The sequence below is a fragment of the Cyprinus carpio genome, chromosome A15, assembly GCF_018340385.1.
Source record: "Cyprinus carpio isolate SPL01 chromosome A15, ASM1834038v1, whole genome shotgun sequence".
NCBI classification, from domain to species: Eukaryota; Metazoa; Chordata; class Actinopteri; order Cypriniformes; family Cyprinidae; genus Cyprinus; species Cyprinus carpio.
The window spans coordinates 15917023-15933901 of record NC_056586.1 but is presented as its reverse complement, the minus strand read 5'-3'; the positions used below and the strand labels follow the sequence as shown (position 1 = coordinate 15933901).

Below are 16879 nucleotides of genomic sequence, written 5' to 3'. Positions count from 1 at the left end.
TGTGTAGGTATATATATATATATATATATATATATACACACACACACACACACACACATGTATGTACACACAATATATATATATATATAATATATATATATATATATATATATATATATAGACTATATGTATATATATATATATATATATATATATATATATATATATATATATATATATATATATATATATATATATGTGTGTGTGTATGTATGTATATATATATATATAGACTGAGAGTTGGAAAGTGCATAACTCCCATCAAAATACTGCGCAGCTACATAAAAATCACTCATCAAATATTTAGAACAAAGTTTCATCTTTATTTACATCTCATTACACACCATATCTTTTTTAATACACAAAAACAGGTGTATCTGTGCAGTTCTTTCACTCTTGATAGAAATTGCACTTTTACGTACAGTTGGCAACAATTTGATATCTACAATCGTTGTATAAAAAGAAAAAAAAAGAAAAACATCAGCACAAACATAGAAAAGTTATACATATTTGTTCAAACACACCCAGAAATTTACATTCAAGCATGACAATCAACATCAAGCCAAAATAAATTCAACTTTTCTTGGTAATAGGATCAATGACTAATTAAATCAGAAACATGATTTTCCCACTTATTAGCATTTGACTTGTATGAATGTTCAGTCTGGCAGAGAATGACATGAATTATAAAGGAAAAATCTGATTAAATTAAGTTTTAATATTGTGTTTGCTTTTCTTTTATAGAGTAGAACAAAGAATGATTCAGAAAATTATTTATACATTTCTCAGAAAGAAGTACTCCCAGGTGTTCTGCTGCTTTCAGATTGCACAGTAACACCACATTGGCTCAACGTGTCACACGATCAAAGCCTCATCCTGGCGTGAAGGAAACATACTGCTGTGCTTTAACGCATCTGGACATTTTGTATATACACAAACTAAGAGAACAAGCTTTATGCATGCTTCCAAATGATCACCAATGAGTTATTTTGGAAGAGAAGATGTAGGACACAGATATTGATTAGACACCGATGCCAAAATATACACTAGACTTGTTTTTAATTAGTCTCCTGAATTGTAAATAATATGTAAACTACATGAATAAAGTTTTGACAGCATCTTTTCAGGATGCCTGAGAGGCAGTGAGCAAAATAAATGTTTAATTGGATGGATGTTAAAACAAAAATAAATACATTATTTTTTCAAGAGTGCACACTAAAACAGAAGAATCCAGACACACTGATTAAACACAATCATGTCCATGTGAAGTTGTCCCTGTCCCTGAACCTCACAATAAATGGGAAGGCATGAGAGAGCGTGTTTGTCTGCTACGTATCTAATGTGTCACCTTGCTTAATGTAAATATCTACATTTAAGACTGGATGAATAATTCTGCAGAATATGAAATGTTTGGGCCACTGCACTGGCTGTATGACTGCAATAACAAGCACAAGAAACACAGTAGTGTGTTTTTCATAAACTTGAATTGATTCTCAGATGGATTGTTTCCTGACTTTGACCCGTGTCCACAGAAAAAAGGGGAGCAAAATTCCATTTACTCTACAAAATCATCTTCCTCACAACAGCAGCAACCATGCAACCTCTAATCTAACAAGGCACAGTGTTTCATAATCCTGTTGAGATGGATTCTAGCTGTTCGATTTCCTTTTTAAAGATTATAAAGACCCAGATAATTAAGCAGGCTGGTTGAGAGCAGTGGTTAATTGCATACACTACGGTGCAAAACGCTCGCCTGATTTCAACAGGGCATTAAAGTGCATTCTCGGGTTTCGACAGATTGGATAATAATTCTGCTGGCAGTTGAGCGCCCTCTACTGGCCCTGCAGGCAGTTTAGACAGACTCAGGGGGAGGAGAGGGAGCAAGCAGTAAGGTCTCAAAGTTTGTTGGTGTATAGCGTATCCTCTTCACTTTCGCTCTCATCTTGAAATTCGTGGCTCAGGAGAGACTTTTTGGAGCCCATAGACATGAGGCGGATCTCGTCGTCATAGTCGTCCCGGTCCTGTCGCAGCCGATGGAATCCGTCTTTTTGTCTGTTTGACTTGGCGGAGCAGACGCACCAGATAATGCAGGCTGTCACGACCAGGGCCGTCATTGCGGCAGCTAGGGATTGAATAATGAAAATGACCAGCCATTGAAAATGTGCATATTAATGAAGCATTTACAAATGGTTGGTTAGAACTGCAAACACAATCAATATAGAGTACTTTAACTCTTTAGTACTTTAGTGATTTGATCTGCCTACCTGCGCTTGCCACTACTAACTCTCTTGGAAGACCAAATATATCGTTCTCCATCTCAAACTCAATAATAATGGAACTTGCTGCTTCAAATGGCGACACAGACACCTGAAAAGAGCAACAGTGATTAAAAAAAATGCATAATATATTAGACAATTAAATAAACTATATTCATTATTATACATTATTACACACTTCAATTAATTTAAATATTCCCCATTATATTAATAAAAAAAAATTATAGTTTATTATTATCTTAATTATCATCCTGTTTAAATAAACAAAATGTTTAAAAAACAAAACAAATAAAACTCACCTTCTGGGACTGTTGCTGGTAGCCTTCAGCCACCGCTTCAATGTTGTGTAAACCAGGGGACAGAAGGGCGTGGAAATATCCTCCCTCACTGGTGAAGACTCGAACACTACCATTCAGTACTATTATAGCACCCACGATGGGCTTACCGCTCTTATCCTTGACCACTCCACGAACTCCTTTGTGCACCTAAAACAGAAGAACAAGCTTCAGCAAAGGAAGAGCTGGGATGCAGTGGAGGGTGATGAACAGAGAGAGAGACAACAGACTGACCTCAACCAGCATGCTCAGAAGAGACTTCCTGTTCTCAGCCCAAAGCGTGGGCAGCATATCAGCTGGTGGGAACAGGCAGCAGCTGGTGTAGACAGTGATCTCGGGACAGTGACCAAAGTCCACACTGAAGTCCTACAACATGGAGAGGAAGCAATCAGAGAGAAATTGTTAGGAGGAATTAAGATTTTATAAATGATTGTGAACAAGTTGTTCATGACCAAAAATGGGCTTCAGGTCTGTTCTGATTGTACTACAGAGAGCCCTAAAAAAAACTTGCTAAATGCAAAAAAAATTTAGAATAGCAAAACACTTCCCATATTTTTTAATGTTTTGACATCCAAAGCTGTGTGTCCAGTTTATGGTATTCAATTTATGGTATTTTTAGTTAGAAGCTAGCTAAATTAGACAGAAACACTACCCTTTAAAAGTGTGGGGTCAGTAAGATTCTTCTATTTTTTTTTTAATTTTTTTTAAGAAATACACTTTTTTTCTGCAAGGAAGCATTAAATTGATCAAAAGTCAAAACAAAGACATTTATAATGTTACAAATGTTAAAAACTTATAATGCTTCTATTTTTAAATAAAAATGCTGTTTGAACTTGCTAGTTCTATTAAAAATGATCATGTTTTCCACAAATTTATTAAACAGCACAAACATTTTCAACATTGATAATAAAAATGTTTTATTGAGCTCCAAATCTGTATATTAGAATGATTTCTGAAGGATCATGTGACACTGAAGACTGGAGTACTGATGCTGAAAATTCAGCTTTACTATCACAGGAATAAATTACATTTTAAAATATATCAAAATAGAAAACAGGTATTTAAAATTGTAATAATATTTCACAATATTACAGTTTTTACTGTATTTTTGATCAAATAAATGCAGCTTTATAAAAAAGACTTCATAAAAAAAAATAAACATTTAAAAAAACTTAAAGTAGTGCATGCAAAATAGTTAGTATGTAATCTACCTTCATGCTGCCCATGTGACTGTGCCATTCTGCAGCTCGAAGGACACCATTAGGGACGCTGCCCACTGGAGGGAGACAGGGAGAAAGACAGGAATAATTTATAACATCAACCTAAAAATGGTTCCTCTACCTATAGATTTAACAGAGCAGAGGCTGCTTCATTTAAAAATGAGCATGTTCTTGTTACTGAAAAGATAAACTGTTAATTTATAAACTTGAAGTATGAATGGAAGAAACCAGCATACTCTGACTGTTTGAACATCCAGTATCGCCCGAGTGTATTTTGGGATGGTGGTTGGCATACACAGTAGCCAAATATCTCAGCGTATCTGCATTTTCAACTGAAATTGAGCAAGGAACAAAACAAAAACGAATCAGGACACCGATGCAATAAATGTGTACTTTCCTAAAGCAGAGGATGAATCAAATCATACCAGATTGCACTGGTTTGTCATATGGGTAGGTGACCAAAACGGAGCCTCCATCCAGAGCCACAGAGAGAGTGAAGCCTCTTTCCTGTATCAGATCCATAACAGCACGCGTCTCTGGCTGAGGTTCTGCAGCACGCTGAGATGCATTACCTACAGAACGACACATACTGTAAATGGTCAGCCATCCTTTAGACAAAGCAGTGGAATGCTGGCATTGACACACATATTAGTGAAACATGAGGTATAATTTGAACTCAATCCCACCAAAGAAGTCATTGTCAAGGTCTTTGCCGTGCACATTGGTCATGCCAGCAGTGGAGGTGCAGTCTTTCTCTTTTGCCAGCTCACGCCCGTCTGGGTTGATGCTGGGCAGGATAACAATTCTGGTCTCATTGATGAGCTAAAGATAGGAGAGAGAAACAATGTGAGGAACATTTTTGGGCTAAACATATAACGCAATGCAATACAATGATCGAGATGAACAAACAGCACTCCTCAAAAGTATGATGGATCATATTTAATGTTCACATTTTAACATCATTGTTCTAAAAAATGATGTATGGATAATTAAGTAAACCTGAATTGCCTTAGTCTATCAAGTGTTTATCTTGAAATATCACTAACAATATAAGTTATTTTTAGGTTTACTTTATAAAAATCAGCAAAAAGACATGACCTGATCATACTGTAACCATCATGGGGTCACTTTTGCACTAGAAAATCAACTCACCCTTGTGATGGCTGCGTTCTTTCGGTAGTTAATACAGAGACTGGCAGCAAACTCCAGAAGCAGCTCTGTCCCTACTGGGGCGTTTCCATGGATACCTGCCACAAACCGGATCTTGGGCTCAGAGGGTTCTTGGACTTTAGGGTTGTTGGAGATCTCCAGAGCCCAGATGGTTCTGAACTCCACACTCTGACCAAGCTTCATAAGAGAGAAAAATAATTATCACATTACTGCAACAGTTGTGCTGCTTAATAGTTTTGTTGAAACATTGATACATTTTTTTTTTAAAGATTTTAGGTGAAAGGACAAATGAACACCATTTATTTGAAATAGTGTTTGTGTAACAATATAAAAATCTCCACTTCACCTTTGATCAATTTAATACATCCTTGCTGAATAGAAATACTAATTTCTTGAAAAAAAAGAAAAAGAAAAGAAAAGAAAAATCTTTATTTTTAAATCTGAACAGTACTGGATTTCCTTCTCTGGTAATTTAAATTTGGTGACCTTAAACTTGGTTCAGCGCAAGCTATAATTTCCAAAAATAACTTCTGGGACTAAGCTACAGTGAGACAAATAATACAGTTCACACAGTAACTTCACTGAGTAGTGAATGCAGAGGTATTAATCTCCGCCATTCCAAAAAATCCTTTGCCCTCCAGAGTTTAGTCACAGAAACACACAGGATTCAGTTCAGGCTTGTCTGCAGAGATCAGATAAACTGACTGTTACTAATCTAACCTGCCACACTTTGTGTGATGCGTTTAGAGGGCTGTACCTTTGGAGTGAGGTAATCTCTGGGAAGTTCAGGGTGAGGCCACGCAGGAACTCGGAAACCTCGCTGTACCGTCGATAACGGAAGCTGCTCTGGGTGTGAGTGTCCATGATCAGCTTGTCCAGACCAGATTCTCCTGACAGCTGCTTGATGAGGCTCTGGAACTCCTTCAAACTGGGATCCAGAACTGGGGTGGTGTCTTCAGTCATCTGCCCATTCATGTAACTGTGAATCCGGGTCAATGTGAAATTAACAATCTCCACTCCTTCCTCAGGCACGTTGACAAAGGTGCTCACCGAGGAGTATCTGAAAAGATGGAAGAGAAATTGTGAGCAATTTACAGTCTTATGCACAAAGGAAAATATAAAATATTTATATCCATGGTGTGTGTGTGTATATATATATATATATATATAGTCGATCACAACTTATTTAATGGCCTCTGTGAGTTCCAGTATGTTTAGAAATTTTGTTTGGGTTAGTTTAGAGCCACTATTAGTGCAGAAAATTCACAAAAATACCCTTGGGCAGAGGCAGTCAGATGATATTTTCCAGGGACGAGTAGGCGCCAGTAGTCCCCTGCAACGTTGGATGTGATGGGGTGATTAACTGTGTCCACAGTGATCGTAGCATTGGGGATGCCAGATCCATCTTTGCTGTCGATTACCATTCCCTTTATTCCACGGTGAACCTGGACGTCCAAAAAACTTATTGTATACAGTGTGTAGGAGGATAGAGGTGAAAAAAGAAATGCAAAAGAAGCAGTCAGACTGTCTGACCTGACGGATGAACTGCAGAAGTGATCTGCGGTTTTTTTCCCAGTACTTCGGTAGATCTGCTGCTGGTGGGTACTTGTAACAGCCCAGTTCAATGGTCACCTCAAAGCAGTTACTGTTGACATAGTTCCAGTCCTGCATCCCTCCTGAGGGATAAGCACATGATGCACTTATATTTACTTCTTATTATAGTCCTTTCAAATTTCATACACCTTTTTTTCTGGATATTATTTTGGGATGACAATATCAACAAAAGAAAGGTAAGCAGTTTGTCAGGTGTCTGTCGGTACGACAACATTCAAAGTTTACATTTCAAATTATTCATATTTTTTTCCCCGCAAACTTAGTGCTCACCGTGGACATTGTACCATTCAGCACCATTGGTGATGCCATCTTTAAAATATTCTTGGTATGAATCCATGTCCTTACAGGAGTGACCGTCATACATTTCAGAGTTTTCCTGAAAAAGAAAAACAGAGAATGTTTTACAGGCTATTGATTTAGCTTTTAATGATTAAATATGCTTAACATCATTTGGTATTACAGAAAACAGAAAGCCAGGTGTTCACCTGTGAGTAAGCAAGAGCCACCATCCTGAACACGTCATCATCTGAGGACTTGCTGTATCTGCTAACATTGTCCGGGTTATCATCAAATGGATAATTCACCACCAAAGACCCTGATGGAGATAGAGAGGTTATCTGTCGGTGTTTAACATACACCAAATCAAACAAAACCATTATAGATTAGGACCTAGTACCTCCATGAAGGTTGGCAGACAACACAAACGGGTAGCTCATAGCCCAGTTCATAACAGCAAGGGTCTCTGGCTGTCTGGGATCCGTGACAAAGTTGAACCGGTCAGGAAAGTTACGGTTCAGGTCATAGTTATTACTGTTGTTACGTCCCTGGACGCCAACGATATCTCCTGCACAATAGAGAGCATTTTCATAACATTACATTCATAATAATAATAATAATAATAATGATAAAAAAAAAAATTAATTTGTAAAATAAATATTGACATTAAACTAATAATTTATTGTTATGATGATGATGATTATTACTGATATTAACAAAATATTTTATTAATAATAATAATAATAATAATAATAATAATAATAATAATCTGTTGGAATTAAGCTTTTGTAGTTATAATACTGCTCCCACACAGACAGAAAAATTTAAACAATAATGTTAAAGGAATACTGTTAATATTGATATTAATAATTTACTGTTGTTACTGTTGTTATCTGTATTAATAATAATAATAATAATAATAATAATAATAATAATAATAATAATGTATTATTATATAACATATATTCTGAACATTCAATACAGTTTGAGGCTGGCTATTTCCGTCACACATGTGATATTATAATATTGGAAAAATACAATGCTGAATGAAGAGAGATGCATTTAACAGCAACTACATCATAATACATAAAATGTGTATAATAAACAAGCGGCAACCTCCTGCTCTCTCTCATGAAGCCAACAAGGAAGTGACTAAAACTGCAATTCGTCGACTGGCAGCTAGAGGCTGGCTCCTCAAGGGAGTCAGTCCCATAGACTCCCCATGTTAAAATGCCCAACTTTACAGGAATAAAAATCATGTTTACAGCCTGGCACAAAAAATGATTTTGGTCTATATAGCTAATTTTGCCCTTCATGACAACTGTGAAGGGGGTGAATTTTTTTTTTTTAGAACTCATCCGTTTTTAAATTATATTAAGCCTTAAAGTTCTGCATAATTAAGGGCGTGGCCACTTGAGTGACAGGTGGATTGCCGCTGCTGACACTGGCGTCATGCTAGGTGGGCGTGGCTTCAGCAACCAGCTCCCGCCTTTTTGCCCATTTTTGATTATCCAGGAGTGACACACGTTGATGCACTGCCAAAATGGCGATGGCTGGATCCTACTTTGAGCTTCAAAAACGCTCTTCAGAAATCTAAGAGTGACGTCACTACCAGGGGTGTTGCACAAGATCCCGGGTCCTATGCACAGGCAGTCCTGATGGGCCCCCATGAAAATATCCAGGTACAATAAAATATATTCCAGACTTTTCAAGGGCCCTCTCTTCCTTTGGGGCCTTGGTAATCAGTACTGGTTTTACCCCCAGTCCGACACCCCTGGTCACTACGTCCATGTTTTTATACGGTCTATGATAATGAACTGTTTTTCAGAGTTGGCAAGGCCTTACCCTCTAGGGACACTTCATATCCATCTGGGTTCATTGAAGGCATGATGTGGATACGTGTGGAGTTGATGAGCTGGGTGACCTCAGGGTCAGTGCCATAGTTGAGACAAAGGTACTCGATGAGGTTTAGGAGCAGCTCCCGACCAACCACTTCATTGCCGTGCATGTTACCAATATATTTAAACTCCGGTTCACCTGGTGAGGAATGACAGGATTAGTTCACTTCAAAACCCATTTGACTTTTAAAGATGTAGGATCTTTACACATGTGTAAATGAAGACGGCGGGAAGTACCTAACTCGTGGACACCAGGATTGTCGGAGATCTCCATGACCCACAGGAGACGTCCCTGCACAGACTTGCCGATGGAATACAGCCGTGTGATGGAGCTGTAATCAGAGCTGAACTTCTGCAGGAACAGATGCATGTCATTGTAGTGGTGATGTCGGAAGTCCTGGGGCTGGACTGTAACCCTGGAGTCCTTCTCTTCATCTGCTGCTTTGTTGACACCGGTGCTGCTGCTGCTGTCTGCGCTGGCACTGTTCACAGATGTTTCAGTGGGGGACTCTGCGATTGAGGAGGTGGTTGGATTCTCATCATTCTCTGCTTCAAGGGTGATGTTCAGCACAGCTGCTTTTCCCTCAGTCACCTCCACCCCAGCCACGGACATGGGAATGTAGCTGCATGAGCACAAAGATTGATATGAAACATACAGAAGGAAAACTTAAACATAAAACATAAGTCTCAGAGCATATGGTCAATTAAAATAAAATAAAAAACAACAGCCACCAACAGGGATGGGTATTGATACAGATTTCCTCCTCACAAGCTCTTGGTTCAATTCCATTTCAATTAATTTAGGTATATTTCAGTTATAATGTCCACTTTGCTTGCATGTGAAAGAAATTATCTCTCTGGTTGCGCACCATATGGATGCGCTGTTTTCTTTCAAATCAAAGCGAAATACATGTAAAAACAGCACATCCTTGTGGTGTGGATGATGCAGAAGAGCATACACAGAATACGGTGATATGGAGAGACACAGAGGAGACCGTTGACAAAGGAATTGTTGAATAAAGTTGTTATTTTTGATTTCTTCGCTTACAAAAAGTGTTCTCATCGCTTCATATAACCCAGATTGCACGTCTGATGGCAGATGGAGTATTCTGATGACGACTTTCATACCTTTTATGGACCTTGACAGTGTTATTTACTTGGCAGTCTATGGGACAGTCACAGGCCTCCCGGTTTTCATTCAAAATATCTTAAATTGTGTTCTGAAGACGGACAAAGCTTTTACGGGTTTGTAACGACATGGGGGTAAGTGATTAATGACAAAATTTTCATTTTGGGGTGGAGTATCCCTTTAATGGTGTTTATTCACTAAAAAAGAATCATAAGGGTCATTTGTTTGTGAATCTGACTACATTGGTAATGCTTTATGTTTTTGATTCACTACAAATAACTGGTTCATTAGAGTCATTTGTTAATGAATCAGACTATAGTGGGTGTGCTGTGTGTGTTTCAATCATCAAAAAGAAACAGTTCAAAAGAGTTATTTGTTCATGAATCTAACTAAACTAGTCATGCTGTATGTTTTATGATTCACTAATTCACTCTGAATAGGACTATACTAGTTGCGCTATAATTATTATAACTGGCAGTGCTGTACAAATACATTTTTTCACAGCCACTTAAAAATGTCAGAGAGTAAAAGAATCAAGATCACGATTAATTGGAAATTCAATACATTTACCCAACCTTAGCCATCATATATGTATATGTGACAAACACTAACCAAAGGATTTTCCTTGGAATATTAAATTATTATGTACAGTTTTCCTCATAAATATGTACCATACGTACCCCGGAGCTAAAACTGTGATGTTGTAGGTGCCGGGTAACAGCAGGCGATAGTATTCACCAAAGCGTGAAGTGCTCACATTGTGGTTAATGCCTGCAACCCTTATCACAGCATCTGCTAGAGGGGCATCATTCCTGGCTGCTCTGACAAAGCCACGCACACCAATGTGAATCTGAACACATACATAACAACAAGGCAGAAACTCTGAAAACCAAACCGCACTGACATTCTTACAGAGCTCATTAAAAACTCTCCATGCGTGTCATTGCTTGCACATCGAGTTCTACTACCTTCTCCATGTAGGCCAGCAGAGCCTCCCGATTGTTGTCCCATTCTGTTTTGAGTTGAGATGAGGGTGGGTACTTGCAGCAGCTGAGCTCCATAGTGATTTCCAAACAGCCCCCCTTCAGGTAATTGAAATCCTGCATACCCCCTGCATGGAAAGAAAGGACAAACTGTGTACCAAAGGCATGGTATGAATTGACATAGTGAGGTTGTCACGGCTTAAACTGTAAGCATCTGCAAACAGGATGAACATCTTAATACAAAGGGTCTTTCAAAAGGTATGAGTTCAAGAATGTTAAGACAATGCTTTAAAATATAACTCTAACCCATTTGAAGATTGATTTCAGAATACATAGAGTTGACAGATATGGGTTAGGACAAGCATTGGTCATGTCTGTCTAAGTAAACTGTGAAAATGCACGTTTGCTGACGCTCCCTCAGATGCCAAACCTGTGTGTGCTGAAACTCATAAAATACTTCTAAACCTTCAACCCTTTAAACAAAATGTCTTTAGCAATATATACTTTAGATAGAAAAGATACCAAATAAGCTAATGGTAGCTTGTACATTATACCATTCAGAAGTTTGGGGCTGGTAAGATTTTTTTGTTTTTGAAAGATATTAGCCTATGCTCTCATGCTCAATAAGGATGCATTTATTTGATCAAAAATACAGTCGTTTGAAATGAATAAAAATACAGTATTTTTTTTTATTTGAAATACCACTCTTTTGTAACAATTGAAATGTTTTTACTGTCGCTTATGATCATTTTAATTGCTGAATAAAAGTATTAATTTCTTTAAAAAAAAAAAAAGAAACTTTGACAACAAACTTTTAAACGGTAGTGTACATTACACCATAATGTAACATTATAACCATTTAATGCAGATACATGATGTGTCCAACAGATTCATGTACCAAACCATCAAAAAACACCGGATCAACTAATGCTAACTCAAGATGGCAATATGCAGTTATGTGTGTTTTCTTAAACACTTGAAAAGTTCTTGATTGTGAAAGATGTGGACTTCTGCTCTTTGCAAAACTGACTTTCACAGTTGGTCAGTAGAAATGCAGTAAGTAACAAGAGGTCATGCAATGCAACTTCAAAGTAAAAGTCTGTCCACTTGGCAATCACAGCAATGCCCTGGGCAGCTATTTCCAGTCATGCAAATTTAGAGGACAGACTAAAATGTCCAAAATTGCTTTCAAAGCTAAGTCAGTAAGTCAGCTTTCAAAACTTTCAGTAAGATGGCAATAAGTAAAAACTGTTTCTTTAGCTTAAATCTTCTTAAAACTGTATTTTAAGACTAGTTGGTCCTGCTACTTCATGCAGTCTTGAGCAAAAAGACCTTTGCTAACAAGGCGACTGACTCTTGGAACTGAAAGCATGTGAGGTCAGACGTCTCTGCACCATGTTTCCTGTCTCAGTATAATATGTGACACTGTATGCAACCAGTCTAGCATTTTTAAAAAAGGTGTCAGAAGTCCAGTTCCTCTGTTTGTCAGTACACATCCTTAATAACAGTTATTCTGACTTTCTCAACAGTTCCATAGAAAACAAACATATGCGGAGGCATCCTGATTAGTCCCAGAAGAAACATCCTGTTTTAGCACATCCATCTTTGTGTATGAATATACAAAAGAAAAGAATAAGGTTAAACTTTCTTATTAAATTATGCACATTGTCGTAATAAACTGTAAGAACTACCCTTCAGTCTGGGCTACTGACCTGCCAAAACAGACTGTAGAAGGCAAATCAATGTTGCCAGCGTCCTATGTTTGAAATGTCTTATCTTCCCAGGATTAACCCTGGGAGCATAAGAATGACTCCCTAGACAGAGGTGGAATTGTCATAAAATGACTGAATATTAACTTTAAACACGCAGCTGGTGGTCTGTAAATTTTAAAACCATGTTGGATACAGTCTCAGAGACAGGATTCAGGTCACTGAACAGGCTTTGAGGCTGGTAACTTGCTAGCATGGTACAACACCAGTTTTTAATCAGAAAAACAATACAAAAAGAATTAAACTTAAAAAGGAAGAAACTTAAACTGGTTCACTTGTTCACTGAAACAAATCTGAAATAAAATAAAACAATTTAATAATAATTTTAGAATATTTATAATATTAGATGAAACTTCAGAATTGAAATTTAGATTAAACAAAATTAAAAACAATAAATAAATAAATAGTTTAAGTTGAATCACTAACTTAAGTCAAAGTTAAAAAGAATATATATATATATATATATATATATATATATATATATATATATATATATATATATATATATATATATATATATATATATATTCATTTTAATTGTATATATACATATATTATAATTGCATATAATCAATACTACAATAACACTGCTCTTATGATCTCTGTATGACTCAACCGCCATGTCAAAGACAGCAGTTAAACGTTATAAGGTCAACACACATCATAAGACAAACAACTAAAGATCAGGTGACATTTGCATGGGAATTATGCGCTCAATGGAATTTACCAACAAAAAGAGCGTCATACATAATTTTGAGGTTGATTACGTCATAATTTCTGGCGGCTTTGAAGGTCACCACCACCTCATGGTGACTTTCGGTCCTTGGAGCATCAGTGCTCTATATTGAGGGGAGATTTGGTGCTCACACAGGAGGAGCAACAAACAGTATGCCACAGCTTCATTAAAGCTGAACAAAATCATCCCCAAATGCGAGAAGTGTGATTTATTCACCATGAGACTGGTTGAGTAAGTCTTGAAGTACATCATGGATCTGACCTGCAAGCTTCAAGGAACATTGTGGATCATATTTCTGCTGTTTGACGGTGATGGTTGAAAATACAGACTTCAGAGACTGAGGTTACAAACTGGTAAGTAATCAGAGAACACCAGAACAGTAAGCTTACAGTCCTGGTATTGGATTACTTGCAGGACTATTGTCTTTCTAACTAGTACTGTTTGCGAACATTATAAACATTCCCAAAAAAACAAAGTAATTTAATTACCGGCATTTTTCAATTTTAAACTTTCCTAAACTATAATGTGGCTACTATTAATATCAATATTTGCAGTATATGAATGAATGGTGTTTGTTTACGCAACACATTATCTCACCCCCCCCCCCCATATAGGAAATCTGTGTAGGAATGTTCTGAGTAAAGAAGGATGTGGGCGGAGCTAAAAAGACGGTTCAACTGAACTGAATGCAATCTATGAGAAATAACCCCTACTTGTGCTTTCCAAGGAGCTGTAAACAGACCATTTTTCAAGACCACTGACGTGAAGTTAATCACTCATAAAGCTCATACAACAAGCACATCTTCATCTCTATAGAAACAATGAGTTTTAAGCCCTTAGGAAAATTTGCAAAAGTTTGTCCCAAACAGGACAAAGGAAAAGGGAGGGATTTAAAGCATAGTTAAGAGATAAAATGTTGCCAACATACCTGCCACATCATACCACTTTGCTCCATTTGTGATGCCATCCTCAAAGATCTCATTTATGTTTTCCTGACACTTCGGCTGCCCGGTTTTCATAACAGGGTTATTCTCTGCGTAAACCCGTGCCAAGTATCTGAAGAGAGCATCATCAGGAGATCTGCTATAGGTGCCCTCAGCTTCATGGGCCACAGAGTCATCAAAAGGATAACTGGCCACCACGGTCCCACCATGCAGATTCCCAGAGAGCACAAATCTGGAACAGAGAATCAGAGAAAATCAGAAATGTTATAATTAAACCATCTACTTCACATAAAATTGATTAAGATTTCATAGACACTCACAGATAATAAGATGAAAAGAAAGTGAAAAATAAATATGGTATGGTAAAAAAAAAATACTGGACTTTATAAAAATAAAATAAAAATCATTATCATTATTATTTAGAAAAATTTAACATTGTAGAGCTGGATTAGAAAAAAATGTATATTCATGATTTTGTTTTTTTTTTCATAATTTCCATGACTCAGTTGTCTGTGATATTTATTTACTGGATTATTATTATTTATTTAATAATTTTTTTCGCATTGTCTGCACAAACAATTGGAAAAGTCACAGAAATCATCACAGTCTTCAAGAATCTACATTTTTCTAATTCTAATTTCATAAGAACAATAATACTTGGTTTTGATTATTATTATAATTATTATTACAGTAACACTTTACAACATAGTTCAATTACAACATTTATTAATACATTTTTGAAAACAAAAGTTGTATTTGTAAATATTATTTAATGGACCTAGGCAAACATGAACTAACAAATGAACAATGGTATTTTTATTACTAATGTTAAAGTTTTTAGTTAAAGGATCAGTTATTGCGCAGTTTTATCATCTTTATTATTATTCAGAAAACAATTATTGTAGAGATAAATTATAAATTATCCTTGACTTTTATAGGCAAGACTTCCAGATTCTTGCAACCTCAGTCATGTTCCTAGCTGGTTTCTAGCTGGTTTAATGATCAATAGCTGGATCTTCAGGAAGGCCAGTCACAAAGTTAGGTTCGGTTTGTGAAGGCTCTTACTTGTTCTGCAGGATCCACCTCATGACAGCAGTGCCTTCTGGGATGTCTTCTGCATTCACGTGTATCTCTTCAAACTGGTCTGGGAAACTTCTATTGAGGTCGAGGTTTCTAGCATTATTCCGACCCTCATCTTTGCCCGTACAATCCCCCTCCTTAGCCTTCTCAAATCCATCGGGGTTCATGCTCGGCATGATATAAATATCTGTGGTGTCGAGCAGCTCTGTGACCCGCGGCTCCTCTCCGTACTTCTCCAGCAGATACTCCAGCAGGTAGATCAGCACCTGCCGGGACACGGTCTCGTCTCCGTGCATGTTGCCCACGTACTTGAATTTGGGTTTTCCTGGTCCATCAGCAGCGGGGTCCCTGGTGATTCTCATCACCCACAGCTCCCTGTTTTCAACGGATCTGCCGATGCTGGTCAGATTTGCGATGTTTGCGTATTTCTGGGCGAGACTTTTGAGAAGGTCAGTAAGTTCGTCGTAATGGTAGTATTTGCTGTAAGTCTCTGGCTCCAGCTCTCTCTGCTCGTCTACAGGAACTGAGTTGATCGAGCGGATATACACAAGCAGAGATAAAACCAAGAGCGAGAGTTTATGCCATGAACACAGACTGTTTCCCCTTTGTCCTGACATGCTGCCGAAGGCACCTTGACGTACACATGAAATCCTAAAATGTGTCCGCCTGGAGTCAGGTCCTTTCTTTAGCCTGACGTCGGGATATTTTTAGTAGGAACTTCCTGCTAACGCTTTAACAAAGGGTGGAGTTTCCATGACAGCCGGAATTGTTTCAAAATAAAAGTCACGACAACAAATTTCTGTCTGCTGTAAAATAAGAGCACACTGGTGTCTGTCTCTCTTTTAAACCAATGAACTTAATATATTTAACCAATAAATGTATGACATTTCCAGTCATTTCTGGTTTACTGAATAAAGACTTAAGATGATGCTTTGCTTGTTTTTAAATAACCAATTTAAAATATTTTACAGCCTGGCTAACTAGAAAAATGTATATTCATTATAAAAATATGCATTAAATTGCATGACTTTTCCGGGTCTAGAAATCACATTTAATATCCATATATCCAGGGTTTCCAGGACCTTAGGAACAGTGGTTCTTCACAAACATTGTTAAAATAATAAACATCTTAAGGCCCCCTGGTTGTGAACCACTGCTACAGAGGGCCTTAGTGGGCCCTGGACAAGATTCCTGGTTAAGCTGCACTAAGGCAGGACTTAATTTTCTTACTGCACAAACACTTCGTATATATATATATATATATACACACACACTAACTCCTATGTACTAATTTTCAACTGACAGATCCCTTGCAAGTACTAAAACCTAAGATCTGGGACTGAGAAAACAACATTGGACGGTCCAAGTCCTACTTGCCAAGAGCAAATTTTTATTTCTTCCGACTTCATAAAACATTATTTCTCTAACTTTGCAAGGTAAATGTTTCAC

General features: G+C 37.3%; 1 protein-coding gene across 1 annotated transcript; it reads right to left on the bottom strand.

The window, feature by feature from the left end:
• Nucleotides 1–302: 302 nt before the first annotated feature.
• Nucleotides 303–16161, bottom strand: cpda (carboxypeptidase D, a). Its single transcript, XM_042771210.1, has 21 exons — nucleotides 15416–16161; nucleotides 14335–14582; nucleotides 10887–11029; nucleotides 10599–10768; nucleotides 9027–9412; nucleotides 8737–8928; nucleotides 7292–7459; nucleotides 7101–7210; nucleotides 6886–6991; nucleotides 6535–6677; nucleotides 6277–6446; nucleotides 5731–6061; nucleotides 4984–5178; nucleotides 4518–4653; nucleotides 4257–4403; nucleotides 4068–4163; nucleotides 3823–3887; nucleotides 2846–2977; nucleotides 2576–2761; nucleotides 2265–2367; nucleotides 303–2122 (listed from the first exon to the last, which is right to left on the bottom strand). Exons 1-21 carry the CDS (start codon nucleotides 16045–16047, stop codon nucleotides 1896–1898), a joined length of 4086 nt encoding a protein of 1361 aa, XP_042627144.1. The 5' UTR covers nucleotides 16048–16161; the 3' UTR covers nucleotides 303–1895.
• Between the last annotated feature and the right edge of the window lie 718 nt (nucleotides 16162–16879).